Source organism: Miscanthus floridulus, chromosome 10 (genome assembly GCF_019320115.1).
Source record: "Miscanthus floridulus cultivar M001 chromosome 10, ASM1932011v1, whole genome shotgun sequence".
Lineage (NCBI taxonomy): Eukaryota > Viridiplantae > Streptophyta > Magnoliopsida > Poales > Poaceae > Miscanthus > Miscanthus floridulus.
Genome location: NC_089589.1, coordinates 12,190,296 through 12,205,033, shown reverse-complemented (window position 1 = coordinate 12,205,033; position 14,738 = coordinate 12,190,296). Strand labels below are relative to the sequence as shown.

The 14,738-nt window shown below is 40.9% G+C and overlaps 3 protein-coding genes across 5 annotated transcripts; 1 reads left to right on the top strand and 2 right to left on the bottom strand.

Annotated features, from left to right (window-relative positions):
* Positions 1 to 283: 283 nt before the first annotated feature.
* On the bottom strand, positions 284 to 3,808 carry LOC136487664 (uncharacterized). 2 transcript variants are annotated; one of them, XR_010767322.1, is made up of 2 exons: positions 3,416 to 3,808; positions 284 to 678 (listed from the first exon to the last, which is right to left on the bottom strand). XR_010767322.1 is itself a non-coding variant. In XM_066484763.1 (2 exons), exons 1-2 carry the CDS (start codon positions 3,495 to 3,497, stop codon positions 1,584 to 1,586), a joined length of 849 nt encoding a protein of 282 aa, XP_066340860.1. In that variant the 5' UTR covers positions 3,498 to 3,773; the 3' UTR covers positions 1,171 to 1,583. The 2 variants fall into 2 exon arrangements, 1 of the variants encoding a protein (XP_066340860.1); XM_066484763.1 differs by lacking the exon at positions 284 to 678 and adding an exon at positions 1,171 to 2,350 and having other exon boundaries at positions 3,416 to 3,773.
* A 1,896-nt stretch (positions 3,809 to 5,704) lies between these two features.
* On the top strand, positions 5,705 to 10,014 carry LOC136487663 (cytochrome c-type biogenesis ccda-like chloroplastic protein 1). The gene is made up of 12 exons (XM_066484762.1): positions 5,705 to 5,893; positions 5,994 to 6,077; positions 6,190 to 6,251; positions 6,464 to 6,591; positions 6,888 to 6,973; positions 7,069 to 7,100; positions 7,314 to 7,475; positions 7,740 to 7,812; positions 7,926 to 8,026; positions 8,255 to 8,347; positions 8,556 to 8,602; positions 9,049 to 10,014. Exons 1-12 carry the CDS (start codon positions 5,779 to 5,781, stop codon positions 9,122 to 9,124), a joined length of 1,059 nt encoding a protein of 352 aa, XP_066340859.1. The 5' UTR covers positions 5,705 to 5,778; the 3' UTR covers positions 9,125 to 10,014.
* Positions 10,015 to 10,207: 193 nt separating this feature from the next.
* On the bottom strand, positions 10,208 to 14,738 carry LOC136487662 (uncharacterized). Of its 2 annotated transcripts, XM_066484760.1 has the most exons (13): positions 14,361 to 14,738; positions 14,173 to 14,270; positions 13,839 to 13,921; positions 13,598 to 13,724; positions 12,745 to 12,805; positions 12,362 to 12,459; positions 12,182 to 12,266; positions 11,939 to 12,062; positions 11,559 to 11,660; positions 11,415 to 11,479; positions 10,873 to 10,954; positions 10,697 to 10,776; positions 10,208 to 10,603 (listed from the first exon to the last, which is right to left on the bottom strand). In XM_066484760.1, exons 1-13 carry the CDS (start codon positions 14,582 to 14,584, stop codon positions 10,546 to 10,548), a joined length of 1,287 nt encoding a protein of 428 aa, XP_066340857.1. In that variant the 5' UTR covers positions 14,585 to 14,738; the 3' UTR covers positions 10,208 to 10,545. The 2 variants fall into 2 exon arrangements, with proteins under 2 accessions (XP_066340857.1, XP_066340858.1); XM_066484761.1 differs by lacking the exons at positions 11,939 to 12,062; positions 12,182 to 12,266 and having other exon boundaries at positions 12,312 to 12,459.

Here is a 14,738-nt window from a genome sequence, read left to right as displayed (position 1 = left end):
CCTGATTGCTGTCTTTGTTGCTGGTAGGTGGAAGTGAACAGCTAATGTGTGTGTGGGTTAGCTAATGTGTGTCTGTGTGGGTGTATGTTACCATAAAATTGAAGCGAAAGGTGAAATGAACGTGTGTTCAGATGGTATCGATTCACATCTTGTGTTCTGTTGAAATGCTATTGTTTGTTCTAACAGATACATATGTCATATAGGCCATCAAAAGTTGAAATTCAGAACATGTACCATATATATGCCATATTGGCCATCACAAGTTGGAATCACAATCTTTTAGACCATATCTGTCATTTCATTGATAGAACTGAGCAACAACATATCAGTACAGAAGTTGTTAAATTAACACCCTAGGTTCACAACCACTAGGTTCCAGCTTACCAACTACAAGGTTCCAGCATACCAACTACTAGGTTCCAAAGCCACATATCACAAAAGTAGATCATACCAGCATACAAGTTCTAAATTTATTACAAAAGCAGATCATAAGCTGCTCACAGGCTCTAGTCTTCATAGACCAGCCTCCTGACGCTACTAACAACTGTAGTAGGCGGGTTGGCTGTAGCCTTCTTCAGCTTCTTGATGGGTGCCTTCTTGTTTGGGGTGCCCTTCTTCTTCTGAACTATATTTTTCTTGGCTTGGGAGGGACCAGCTTCCTCTGTTGGAGCTTCTTTCCTACATTGTGAAGGTAACATTAGATATTGTGAAGTAAAAAACAGGTGATGTAATTTAGTGGACAGAAGGGTACCTTTTGTTAGCCTTGTTTTTTTTAAAGAACAGGAAGGGTTTTTGGCCCCTACTGAATTGCATTAAAATAGAGTAAGAAAGTTACAGAGTGAGCAGGTTTTTGTTAGCCTTGTTCTAGGTGGAGCTCTCTCACCATCTTCTCCAATCTCTACCAGTTTGCATGTTTTTGCAAAGTGGCCAAAATCTCCACATCTCTGCCAATTTGTGAGGGCGGGGAAGAAGAGAGACCAAGTGAGCGAGAGGAAGAAGAGAGTGCGAGATAGGGCCACGGGCGCAGGTTCCTTTCACAATGGGACAGGGGCAAAAACATACGCCTGACAGTGGGCCCAAGCAGCTGGAAGACGTAGAATTGATGAGGGAAACAGAGATTTATAATGGTACATTTCAGAATATGAAAATTGTATTGGCAGATCTCTAAACTTTGAGAATTGTAATGGTACCAATCCAAATAAGCCATTGTGTTAATGGAGAAGTACAACCAGGTGGAGAACATTTCTTTGCACTGAAATGGTAACAAGCTAGCAGCCATGCTCCCATAACAACAAAAGAAAAACATCACATTACAGGCAGCACTTTGCCAGCACCCCGGCAACTGTCAAAACAAAGGCTACAACCTATACTGGTCTTTCACCAAAATTTCTTCAGGCTTGTTCAGTTAATCAGCAATCCAAGCAGATTGGAGGGGATCAAAGGGGGTTGAGGGGGATTTTGACTTGTAGAGGATAAAATCCCCCTCAATCCCATCCAATCCCCACCGAACCGAACAAGGCCTTCACGATTTTGCCACAAAATCAAGAGCCACGTTTTCCCTAATAACCATTTTTGCAAGTCATCTAGTGCCATGGACGGCATTCATCATTTCTTCCCCTGTGATCCTGCCAACTGCTTCTTTGGTAACGCTCATCTTGTCTCCTATGCTTGTTGTTCCTCTGCTGGAAGTACTCTCCGCTGTTCCGTTTCCTTCCAGATGCGTGACTTGGATCCTCCTGCTGGTATCTATTGTTGGATCCACCATAAAAGTCGCTATTTCTATTGTTTGATGAGTAATGGTCATTGCTCGAGCCACGCCAATTGCGTTTCTCCAGAGCATCACCCCAACCTGAGTTGCTCTTACCCCATATACTGGAAGATTCATTCTTCACTCCCCAACTCAAGTCGGGTTTTGAGTTAGCCTCCCAGTCCCACCTATTGACTTCAGATGGTTTTTCAACATAGATATCCCAGTTTCCGCACTGGTTCTTATCTGCCCTGGCATTGGTCGATCCAGTAGCCAGGCCAGAACTATTATCCACTTCAAATGGTACCCGTACCTTATCCAGGTCAGCTACCAACTCAGGGTCAACTTTGCAGCGATGGTCGACCTTATCAATGTACATATCAGGGTCTGGCAAAGAAATATCAGAAGGTTGGCCATGATAGTGAGCCCAGAATCTTGCCTTTGAATTCTGAAAATTCTCAAAGGCTCCTGAATCATCCCAGTGCTCAAGGATATTACATACTGAAATATATCGCTTGTTTTCGCAGAACCTTTGCCAAGAAATGTTGCCAACATAACTGCAGAATTCCCTTTCCCATAATGGGACTGAGCAGTGCTTCTGTACTGTGTATATGAAACTGATATTAGAATTCAAATAAAGAAGCTTGCTTGGCAACTCTCACTGGTGATGGCTAGAGTACTCCCCACAATTTTTCTTTTTATATACTTTCACCTTTTCTTTTTTGATTTGTACCCTAGGAATATATCACCAGTAATGAGAATGATAAGCAAAACACTAACTCTATTACAAAACCATATCCCTAAAGGTCTAAAGGCTAAAGCTAACTCTAGATACTGTTTCATCTTATCTACATAACCCAACTTTCTAGGATTACAAGCTAATGGACCTCAAGCTGTAATGTTTGACGTAAAACCTCAAGCTGTAATGTGGTTCTTTCATAACTCATAAGCCAAGCTCACAATGCCATGCCAGCGTATGGCATTTGAGCTGGGATAAAGAAACTTGTACATACAGAATTTTGGATGAAGATTATGAAAAAATGGCAGCATTCTCTCTAAAGGTAAGCAGCTACGTCACCAAAAAGGAACGGTCAATATTGTACCAGCTACAATTTGGGATAAAATTCAAAACATTCAAACCAACACCCCATAGCATTTTGGATACTCTAATTTGAAATACTAAGTATCTTCATTTCAAATACTAATTTGTTAAATTCCTCTCATTACTAATCGAATCCCTGTTCTTGTAGGAACTGATGATACTCTACAGACAGTGGCTGGAAAAATCATCTGCAATTACTAAAACTTGCACACTTGCAATTGCAGTACCCTCCCTACTCCCATTCCCCCAAATAGACAAATTGGAATGGCTATCTCCAACAGGTGCATTTTCCGAAGCTACTAGCATTTTCTCTTCTGATATTTCAGTATAACATTTCGCAAAGTAAAGAAAAATGTACACACACGAGAAATCTTCAGACAACAGGTCATTTGCATCAATAACTCTGATTCTAAGCTCGAAGAAATGACGGAGTCACTAAATCTCTGTTCGACTAGAATTACCAAGAACCTAACGACACGAAACAAATTCGAATCCAATCCTACCCAAAGAGATTACGGGCTAGCACCATCCAAATCGAGGAGCGAAGGAGAGGTACCCGTCCGTACCGTAATCAGGCGGAGGGAGCGGAGGGCGGTGCGGGCGGTCGCGGTGCCACCTCACATGCCGCGACCGGTTCCAGCCCCCCATCGGGAGGGGGGCGAGGAGGAGGACCCAGTCCCCAACCCAGACGATTCGCCGGAGTTCCCAAACAGGCACAAGAACCAAGCAAGCCCAATGGCAGGCAATCGGGGAAACCCGCCCCCAAAGAACTAGTATGTCGCTATGCGAGGCCGCGAATCCAGCGCGCCGCCAGATCGTGGAGGTGTACCGCCGCCTGTGCCGGCTACTGTGCCTGAGACGGGCTAGAAATTAGGGCGCGTTTAGTTTTACGAAAATTTTTGGTTTTTTTTCCGCTGCCATAGCACTTTCGTTTGTATTTGGCAATTAATGTCTAATTATGGACTAATTAGGTTCGAAAGTTTCATCTCGCAATTTCTCATTCAATTGTGCAATTAGTTTTTTTTCGTCTACATTTAGTATTCCATGCATGTGCCGCAAGATTTAATATGATATTTTGGGATGAAAATTTTTGAAAACTAAACATGACCTTAGAATAGAATGGCAATATATAGGAGTACTCGACATTAGTCCTATCTCGGTCATTATTGTGCTAGAGCTAGATTATACGACATTGAAGCGTTTGGATTCTACTGTACTTCTTAGATGCTGGGCATGTTTTTTTTTTTTGAACTTGATGCTGGGCATGTTTCATACACACGACTAGTTGCTAGATGAACTAAAAATTTAGTTCAAATTAGTTGTGATTAACTCTCTAGTTGGTTAACAACTAGCTAAAGGCTTGTTTTAAAAAAATTAGCTCTCCTATAGTCCTTCCGTTTAAATGCACGAAAACTAATTTAAGTTAATTTTTAGCTAGCAAGCAATTAGGCCCTGATCCAAACTCATCCTAAATCACCGGCCAGTGATTCTTTATATTCTTTCTAGTCGATAGGAATAGACATTTTCATCGTGTTCTTTAATTAGATCTTCAAATATTGTTATCTTCTAATTTGATTTTCTTATTAGCTAAAAATAGAGAGCGAAGTTACCTCTCTAGAATGCGTATAAGATATATAACAGAGTTGTGGAGGGTAAATAGATATAGAGAATATTTTTATTCAAATGGCTTTTCAAATAATGATTTAGAGGGTGGGTTTAAAAGGGACATTTGAATATGCTCTAACCACAAATAGTTAACAACATTCTTCAAAAGTTATAACGAGATATAGCGAAAGCTATTTTATTTAGCGTTTTTATAAAAACATTGGTTTTTAATTAATTATACAAAAATATCTAACCAAATAAGATTTATGAATTTAAATATTTAAATAGTTTGGGCTCTAGAATAACATGCCTTCGTATCCCTATAACATTCGCTGTATCAATCTATATAGTCATTACTGCAATCAATGGCCCTATTCGTTTCGCGAAATTTGGCTGCTGCTGATGCTGATTTGTTGAGGAAAACATTGTTTCTTCGCTGGAAAATACTACTGAAGTAATGCTGAAAAACAGTACGATTATCTATATTCGTTCAGTATTCAATATCAATTACTTAATATTAATAATAATTTGACCGATGTTTATCCTGACAAATAAAGTAGTCTAATGGAGCAACATTAGAGAGCCATATGCTCCATTTGTGATCTTTATCCTGACAAATAAAGTAGTCTAACTCAACTCTGAAGCATGCGTTGTGCTGTTGGGAAAAAAAGATTTACACGAAGTTCTTATGGAGTGGCCATAAGCACATGTCGTGAATTGATAACACTCGTTGATGTGCAATCATCTATCTGAGAGAGTTGTGATCTTCTTAAATTAAAATATTTTTTCAACTACTTCTATGTATTGGATATTTATGCATAAATCCATGTCATAAATACATGTTAGGTTGTCTCGCAGTTTTTTTTTTCGGCGCCGTCTGGGCTTTGGACGCATCTGGGCCGCCGTCCACGTCCATTGGTCTGTCATGTTTGCGCCATGTTTAGATTGCAAATTTTTGCAATTTGGATACTGTAGCATGTTTCGTTTGTATTTGACAAACTTTGTCCGATCATGGACTAACTAGGCTCAAAAGATTCGTCTCGTGATTTACAACAAAACTGTGTAATTAATTATTTTTTTACCTACATTTAATGTTCCATGCATGCGTCCAAAAATTGATGTGACGGAGAGAGAGTGAAAAAACTTGGAATTTGGAGGTGATCTAAACAAGGCCTTGGTCCCGATCCAACCCAGGCCCAGGAATATCTTCGCTTTCGTGTCAGTCAGTGTCACCACCACTACCGCTTCGACGACTCGCTTCTTCCTCATTCCTCCACTCTCTCGTCATCGTTGGCCCGTTGCTTTTCCACTCGCCCGCTACACCATGCTCTCCATCGCCATGGCCGCGCGCCCCGTCGCGGTGAGCCGCTCGCGCCGCCCCCGTCTGCCAACCCAGGCAGCGGCTGCTGCTGCTGATTCGGATCCCTCTTCGTCCCTTGGTACGCGCGCGTCTGTCGCGACTCGCGCTCGGCCGCCCGCCCCGCAGTTTAACTGATTCCGCCTGTCCCTGATTTCTCATGTCTCTGTTTTCCCATGTAGCGGTAGTGGTTCGTGGACTCAACAAACCGGAGGCAGCGGCGAGGAGCTCGTGCTCGCGCCCCATGGTTCTGGCTTCCGTGGCGGGTAGCTCCGAGCTTCTTCCATGTTCCTGAAATGTTTGCTTGCGCGTGCGGTCTGTTCGACGAAATGACTGTGAGCTGTGACTGACATGAGTGTGCTGTCTGGTGTATTGCGGTGGGAAGTCTGGTTGCCGCTGGCGCTGCAAATGCCGCCGAGCTATGGGATCCCTTGGCCTTGGTGAGGAAAATATCATGTGCTTTCCTCACACACAAAAAAAAAAAGAGCATGTGCTTAAGTGCTTTCAAAATTAGTTCCCTTTTCACTTTTCAGCGTGCCTTTGCTTTCAAAAAAGAACATGTGCTTAAGTGCTTTCAAAAATATCTTAGTCTATCACTACAATTGTTAATTGATTTCTCGTTAATTCCTGCAAACGGCCTGTTTCTCATCAGCACGGATCGTCAGGACTCGTCTTGGCTGACCTTGGCATTGGAGATTGGTTTGGGGGTTTGCTGTTTTCAGCTGGGCAGCAGGCTAACGAGGCTGTCCAAGATCAGTTGTCTGCTCTTAGTTTCTCTAGGTCTGTTTTGTTTTTGTCTTCTTGTACACAGTTCTATCACGAAGGGCGGGCCTGGTGCAAGCGGTAGAGTCTTACCGCCTGTGACCGGAAGGACCCGGGTTCGAGTCGCGGTCTCCTCGCATTGCACAGGCGAGGGTAAGGCTTGCCACTGACACCCTTCCCTAGACCCCGCACAGAGCGGGAGCTCTCTGCACTGGGTACGCCCTTTGTACACAGTTCTATCACGTAAGTTTTATTTTCTATGTTACTGCCCATATCTTTTTATGTCCTACTAACCTTTACCTTTGGTTCTCCAGCTTGGCAGTTATTTTTGGTGCTGGACTTGTAACTAGTTTATCTCCTTGTACACTCAGTGTTCTACCATTAACTCTAGGATATATAGGTAAGTATATTGCTTTATTTGAGATGATTGTTGGAATGGCCAGAATTGATCATCATTGATTACTCTGATCCAATGCTTTCTTCATAAACATCTAGGTGCATTTGGCTCAGGGAAAGGCCGATCAGAGGTAATTTAAGATGAGTGGACAAATTTTATTTCTTTATGCCATGGAAAAACTAGAATATATTGCTATTTATCTGTTAGAATATGTATTATTACAAAGTTATCTCACTGAAGGACTTACTTGGCTAATTAAGGCTATTAATAATGTTGAAAACTTGATAGTTCTAGCTGGGGGTTCCCTTGATACATGCATTGACTTGGCTTTTCTATCTATTAGGTTGTTGGGAATTCAATTGCATTTTCACTAGGACTAGCAACAACCTTAGCTATTCTTGGTGTTGCTGCTTCTTTTGCTGGAAAGGCTTATGGTCAGGTAGGACAAGGGCTCCCAGTGGCTGCTTCTGGTTTGGCCATCATCATGGGATTGAACCTTCTGGAGGTAAAACACATGAAACGAAAATTACATATATAGACTGGAGCATGCCAAACAGAATTTCCTCCTACCTTATTTCCTTAAGTTACGAGCTGATTTAATCCCTGTATTTCTTGGTTTCTCATTATAAATACTCCTGTAGAAATACAAACCAATTTTTGTGATAGTTCGTTCTTATGAAAATCGTATTCCTGCTTGCTACTGTAAAAGTACATGTAACTGCATTATCAAATGTTCTGCCCTAAGCTGTTTATTTTCTGTCCTTAACAGGTACTTGAATTGCAACTTCCCTCATTTTTCAGCGATTTTGACCCTCGAGCTGCTGCAGCTAACCTCCCTTCAGGTGATACCTCCTCACATTATTTTTATTTTCCTTATTAAAATACTAATCTCTATATCACTATGTTTCTCTTTGTTCATGAATATTTTTTTTAACTTATGTTGCATTATTGCCAGGTGTACAAGCATACCTTGCTGGTCTTACATTTGCATTGGCAGCATCACCTTGCAGCACACCTGTTCTTGCTACCCTTCTGGGATATGTTGCCACTTCAAGAGTATGATAATTACCTCAGTAGTCAATAGTTTATTACAATTGTTTAAAATCCAACACATTAAGAACATTTTATTAGAGTTTTATCATGAGCTTTAGATTAATCAGGAATTAATAATTATATTCTATCCTGCAGTACTTTATTTTAGATGACATGCTCTCCTAGCTTATGTTTTTTTTTCCAAGATGATTACGAAGTCCTGTCACCACAACTTCAAGCTTCTTGTTTCAGGACCCAATTATTGGAGGAAGCTTATTGTTGACATACACAACGGGCTATGTTGCGCCTCTTCTTATTGCAGCTTCTTTTGCTGGAGCATTGCAGGTAAGAATGTTGACTTTTATTTAAGGGTGTACCCAGTGCATATTTTCTTGAGAACTTCATGGTGGGTGTTCAAACCGAGTTGAAATTTATTAAACAAGATTGGAATTTTGAATTGCTCAAAAAAGAATACAGTAATAGCACAAGATCAATTGATCAAAATAGTTTATTGTACTTTTGTGCCAGTAATTATTAAGTTTGTCTTCTGTAGAGTTTGTTGTCATTCAGAAGATATTCCGCATGGATAAACCCAATCAGGTATCTACTTGTTCTTGAAATCTGACTGTTTTTCTGCAAATTGACTGGTTAGATCTTGTTCCAGTTATCCTTTTGCATTTTGTTCTTACAGTCAAGATTTTAAAATTGAAGACATATGTCAAACTTTCATTTAACTTTCTGATTATACACCCCCATGAACATGAACATCAAATTGTTTAGCTTAGAAAGATTTGTAGCTCTTGGACTTTAGGTACATATATTGGCTGCCAAAAGAAAAAAAATACATCAAATGGCATATATGTTACTATGTAGTTTTTTTTATACAACATATGTCAATGTCTTTCCAAACTACTGAACTCGTCTGTTTGTCAAAAATATGTTGTCTGAAGTTGAGATCATTATCAAATATCAAATGGTCCTTAAAATATTATATTTCCTTCTATAGAGATATGTCTGGATCTAACATAGTAACATTTTCCTGCCAGTGGCGCATTTCTACTTGGTGGAGGTGTTTATACCCTACTGGACAGGGTGTTTCCAGCTACATCAATGGCAATGTAGACCATTTTTGGACAATAATTGCTAGGCACCAGTCTGCCTGGCGTGCTATAAAATTCGGATGTGAAGTAGTGAAATGATGCTAACAAAGTATAGTCGGTTCTCTCCGCGTTGTATAGGCATGCTGAGCATCTTGGGACAAGCAAAACATCTTGACCTCACTGTATGGGTCTCGATAATTGGGGCCTTGAGGTCTATCCCACTAAAATGTATTTCTGGATAGATTGCAAGAGTAACCAGAACGGGAAAATATGGCTATGCGAGTAGTCATTGGGATTTTAACTTATGATTCCAACAACCACACAACCTGTGCTATGCTCTCTGTTCAGTCTTCAGGAAGTTTTCTGTAGGGTATAATAGTACCTAATTAGCTTTGTTAGCTAAACAATTTCACATGATAGGGTAATCAAATAAATGGTTTTAGGACAGCAAAAGGAGTAGAGGTTTTACAGAATCACTTTGATGGGTGTCCACTGTCAACCCAGCTGTCAACTTGGTGCCTATTGTCATCTTTTGTGCACAAACATTCCCGAAGCAAAACAGTGCAGGTGAGCATACAAACCATGGGAGTCTTGAACCTGCTGTTTGCTGTCGCGTTCATTTTTTTTCTTGACAACTTTTGCCAATTGTAAATTCCTCCAATATGCAAGATGAAGAACGAAAATTCCTCTGTTAACTCTTCAGTTTTTTCCTGTCTTATGCAAAATGCACCACTCACCTCTTCTATAAACCAGACACTTGGCTGCGTGTTTCCTCAAGAATCGGTAAAGCAAAATCAGTTGCTGCATAGCCGACCGATCTGCAAAAATTCACTCTGACGTGCTTAGATGCAACGCAACGCAGATGCCATCTCACATCACTCTATGTAACTGCGTAATTCTGAGGAGTACAGTTGAGCTTCAAATGAGCTGTATACATAAAAATCATATTAATAGTGTGAAATTCAGTTTGTGTTTGTCTACTTTTCTTGTTAATTAGATCTTGTGACATTCAGTTTTATAACAATGTGAAGCTTCCTACGAGGAAATGATCTCGTAGCTAAATAATGTTATAACTAGATATCAATTACTCCCAAGTGACACTTAATGTTGTCTTAAGTCAACCATCTTAAAACCTTGGATGTGTATTACCTTTTAAGCGTGTAATCTGAATATATATTTAAAATGTTACAAGTTTATCACCTGTGTGGTGCACAAAATTGTTCTATGGACCTGTATTCTTTTTCCTTATAACCATCATCGTTCATGTACAAACCCTTTCAAAAGTAAAATAGTCCAACCGATACAAAACATCACGCTCAATCTGGGAAATGGGGACTTCAACACGCTGATGGCTGTCGCATTCAACTTCTCTCGGACGGAAAATTACTCCCAAGATTTAGTTGCCTTTGTCAAGCACCCAAGAATTTAAGTAAGTCAATCTTCTCACACATAAATTCCTAGGCCGACTTCCTTTGGATCAGTTTCTACCATCCAGGAAGGCCTGTCAATTGAAGTGGATGAGCATGTTTAGCTGAAACATAACATGAAATGGGACAACATATAATGTGTTTTAGGTTGGGGAAAGAGAAATCACTTGTTCATCACGAAGTTACTTGTCCCTTGAGATGCACGCTCAAGAAGCAGCTTCCTTGCTTCTATCGGTATTCCCTCTGGCTGCATTATAACAAATTGAGGTAGTTTAGTTTGGGAAATGAAGTCTTATGTTAACTTTTTTTTTTCATTTGTTTATTCTAAGGAAGGATTACTCACCTCTTCTGGAAACCAAACTCCTGGTTGTGTGTTGCCCTCAAGAACTGCTAAAGCAAATGCAGCTGTCGCAAAGCCCACCGATCTGTCAATTTTAATCTAGAATATGCTTAGATGCAGTCCAGAGAGTATTTCTAGTAATTCTGGTCACCCAGTAAGAAAACTTAAGAGCACACCAGAAGTTCTCAAATGAACCATATGGTAACTACTTCGCCAATTTTCACTCTGAATTCCTGGGCAATATAGTGATGTCTGGCTAGAAACTTAAATCTAACAATACATTATAATTTATAATGGAATGCAAAGAAAAGAAAAAACTGAAGCAGTAGATATGCTCCCAGTTTTATAGAAACAGATCGTTTTCATAAGAAAATTTTGTAAAGGAAAGGAAACAATCAATATAGAATATGTTGTGGTTTGGAAAGTTAATGTAGAGCTTCATATTTTTAAATAATCAGAGAGTTAAAAAGTTAAGAATTGGAAATATTAAACATCAGTTAGATATTGCTCGAGGATGTTTCAATTTTCTTATGCTCCGTACTTACACAGATAGCTTTTTATGAGTAAATAATCCAATAGTATTCCGGCCATTTGAACAGTCCAAGTCTACCTACAGAAACGAAAACATTTTGATTAGGCAATGGCCATTTGTAGTCCAGCATTACTCTTGACACAGGTAAAGAACTTACTCTCATAGAGACACGCTCTCCTGCGATACCATCAACGGTTCGAACCAAAGGATCAACAGACTGAACCAACTTCTGAACCTTATTTCTATCCCTCAAGAACTCCTGAAGAGGACCAAGATTCAGGTCAGATTAATGCGAACTGAAAACTGAATACTATCATGTATTCATGTATATGTTCTGGATTCCAGCCCACAGCAAACCATTTGGTTTAATTGTAATACAGGAACTACCGATTAAATGCTATAATTGCAGAATGAAAATTAGTAATGCCTGTTTGCAACTATAAATTTAATCACTACAGTATTAATAATAGCAACTATAACTAAGCGGGCTGAAATGAAATAACTTTGTATAAGCATAAACCGAGGAAAAATACATACAACAGGTAAAAAGTTTGCGAAAGCCTGCATTCCCCAATTCCAGAAGAAAGGAGCAGTACCAAATCGAGCACTAACAGTTGGCACACCTAATATCTTAAAAGCACTCTTCACTTCAGGCAAATTCCTGGAGTAGGTAACACAATGTGAAATTTATTAGCTTCCTTTTTGGCTATATTATATTTCAGTTTTGTAACTTTGCCAATTATAAGATATGGAAAGGTAAACATTGGCCCAAGTACTTACAATAAGTAGACATTTTTCTTTCTGACCCCCTTTCCGAAATCAATGTTCAGAGCTCCACTATAGGGCTTCAATTTGATTTCTTCTCCTGAATTAGTAATAAAAATAAGAATGACGTATAATTTTCCCTTACAGTGAGGAACTCCATAGGTGCAATAGCACTAGTGCATAAGCTGGAAGTACCCTTGTTATATGCAATTACATCCTCCCCAAGAAGCAGAAAACTTGTTGCCAATATTGTTGGACCAGCACCACCAGTACCTGCAGTATAGTAGAAGAATCTAAAAGAGGGGTTTAGCAACATATGGAATATGTATGGATGTTCAAAAACACTAATTACTAGCTTCATAGATCAAGTAAACATTGATGAAACAGTTTGACGCGACAGCTATTATGCAGGTGCTTTTAAGCTAACAGGAACACTCTCAGCCTAGCTAGGAGAGAAAACACATCATGGGGAATAGCAATTTAACTACTACATGCCAACAGAAAACCAAATAGAGCCCTTACTGTACACTGAATGAATATTTTGGCATTTCCTGTTCTAGACAACAAAGAACTCTAACCTTAGTCTTTCAGGTTCGCCATTTTCACTTCTGGCAGCATGCACAAGCTCAGCAGCCATCACTGTCACCAGAGAAGAATACAATACACCAATAAGCACTCAAAGATCAAGATATTCATCTCTTCTAGATAGCCCCTTCTATCATACTTAACTAAAACACCACCATCTATGCAGACCAAATGTTGTGGTTCAGTCTGATTTGCATCAGATTCTGTCCAGGAAAAGAAGGCCTGTGCAATTAAGTTCCTTCTACAGTTTGACAAGGATAGAGCTATTTAAAGTTAAGGCAATTAAACGATACTCCAATCCTCTGTGCATAAATGTGAGCCTTTTTGAAAATGTGTAGTCAAATGTTCTTAACTTGACCACTAATATGAGCAAATGTATTTTGCTCGACAGAGTGAAAGTCATACTAATATGGTGGGCATAAAAAACACTTTCTTAATATTATTCCTGTAGATTTTACTAACAGAATGTGATAGAAACAGCACACGATGTTTCTTCGAGACTCTGCTATGTCATTGTTATGCACTTAAGTACAGCCGTTGTATTTCATTTGTCAATAGATGTTCTTTTTTTGTAGATTATATTTCTTTTATGTGTTTTAGCTTTGGTCATACTATACATGACATCGATGTATTTGGTGATCACACAAAATTTTTCCTCGTTTCAACTCTTGATGCTAGCATACCATCGCATCTTGTGCATCCATTTGCAAACTATTGTGGAGTATCATATGATTTATCAAGATTATTGTGTGAGAAAAGATGTGGTTGTAGAATTCATCAAAAGAACAAGAAAACTCAAGGAAAATTGAGTTCTAAAGTCTAACAGAAAGAAGATACACTAATTACCATTGCTAACTCCCGGATATATGCCAGCAGTAGTAATAGCTGGAACACCAGCAGCTTTTGCTTGCTCATGGAAGCCTTTCGTTCTCCAAGAATAGTCCGTGTCATCGCAGACATCAATATATGGTGTCTGTTCAGGATGAAGTTTCAAGTGTTCCAACAGCATTTTCAGTTAAGTAGCTCGCCGCCAGAACAAGCCAAAAAAGAGCAATCGAGCCTGAACCATGGTGTGCTTCTATTCTACCTTAGTAGATATCGCTGCCTGCAGTACGGTGCACTCCTCCGCCCTCTGGAAAGGTCCAGCAGTATGGACAACCAAATCCACACCTGGCGCAAGAGAAAAATTCCAGGTAGTTATGTTAAGCTTCTCCTGAAGCAAAAGTAAACATCTGTTTTTACTGCTTAGGGGGCTCAAACATTAGGAGTTAGCTAGCAAAAGCGTTGTTTGGGCTTGGGAGCCTTTGCTACCAATGTGAATCTGTACTGTACCACCAATTAACATACTCTAGCTTGCTCTAGGCAGTATCACAGCATAATCAGCAGTATGTTTGCATTGCATTAGCATTACTGATACTGACCCTGCAGCGCTTGCTCCAACATGCCTGCGTCGCGGGTATCGACATGGACGAACTCAGACTGCCCCCCAAGCTTAGCTGCAACGGACTCGCCTTTCTCCCTGGCAAATCAAATCAAAACGGGCCGGTCAGCACCTGTAAGTGGCATCGATTCAGCCTGAACCGAAAAGCCTACTCTCTGCTGGACCTACCGGTTCCTGCCTCCGACGAGGATGCCGAGGTCGGGGCGGAGCCTGGAGAGCGCGGTGGCCGTGGATCCCCCGACGCGGCCGGTGCCGCCGAGCACGAGCACGCGGGCGGTCCTCGAGGGCTTGCTCCTCCGCTGGGCCTGGGCGGCGTCCCTGGAGCCGGAGGGTGCGGCCGCGGCTGGAGCGGGAGGCGCGCACGCTCTCACGACGATGCCCATGGCGCCCATCCCGGTACGGCCTGGTGCCGCGGCGCGCGCGAGGTGGGCAGGCTTATCGGCTATCGCCTAGCGCCTAGGCCGCGCTCTGACCGCAGAACGAGTGCCGCGCCGCCGCCTGGGAGGACGTGTCCGATGTGTGGCCGTTGGCAACCGTTGGCCGGGA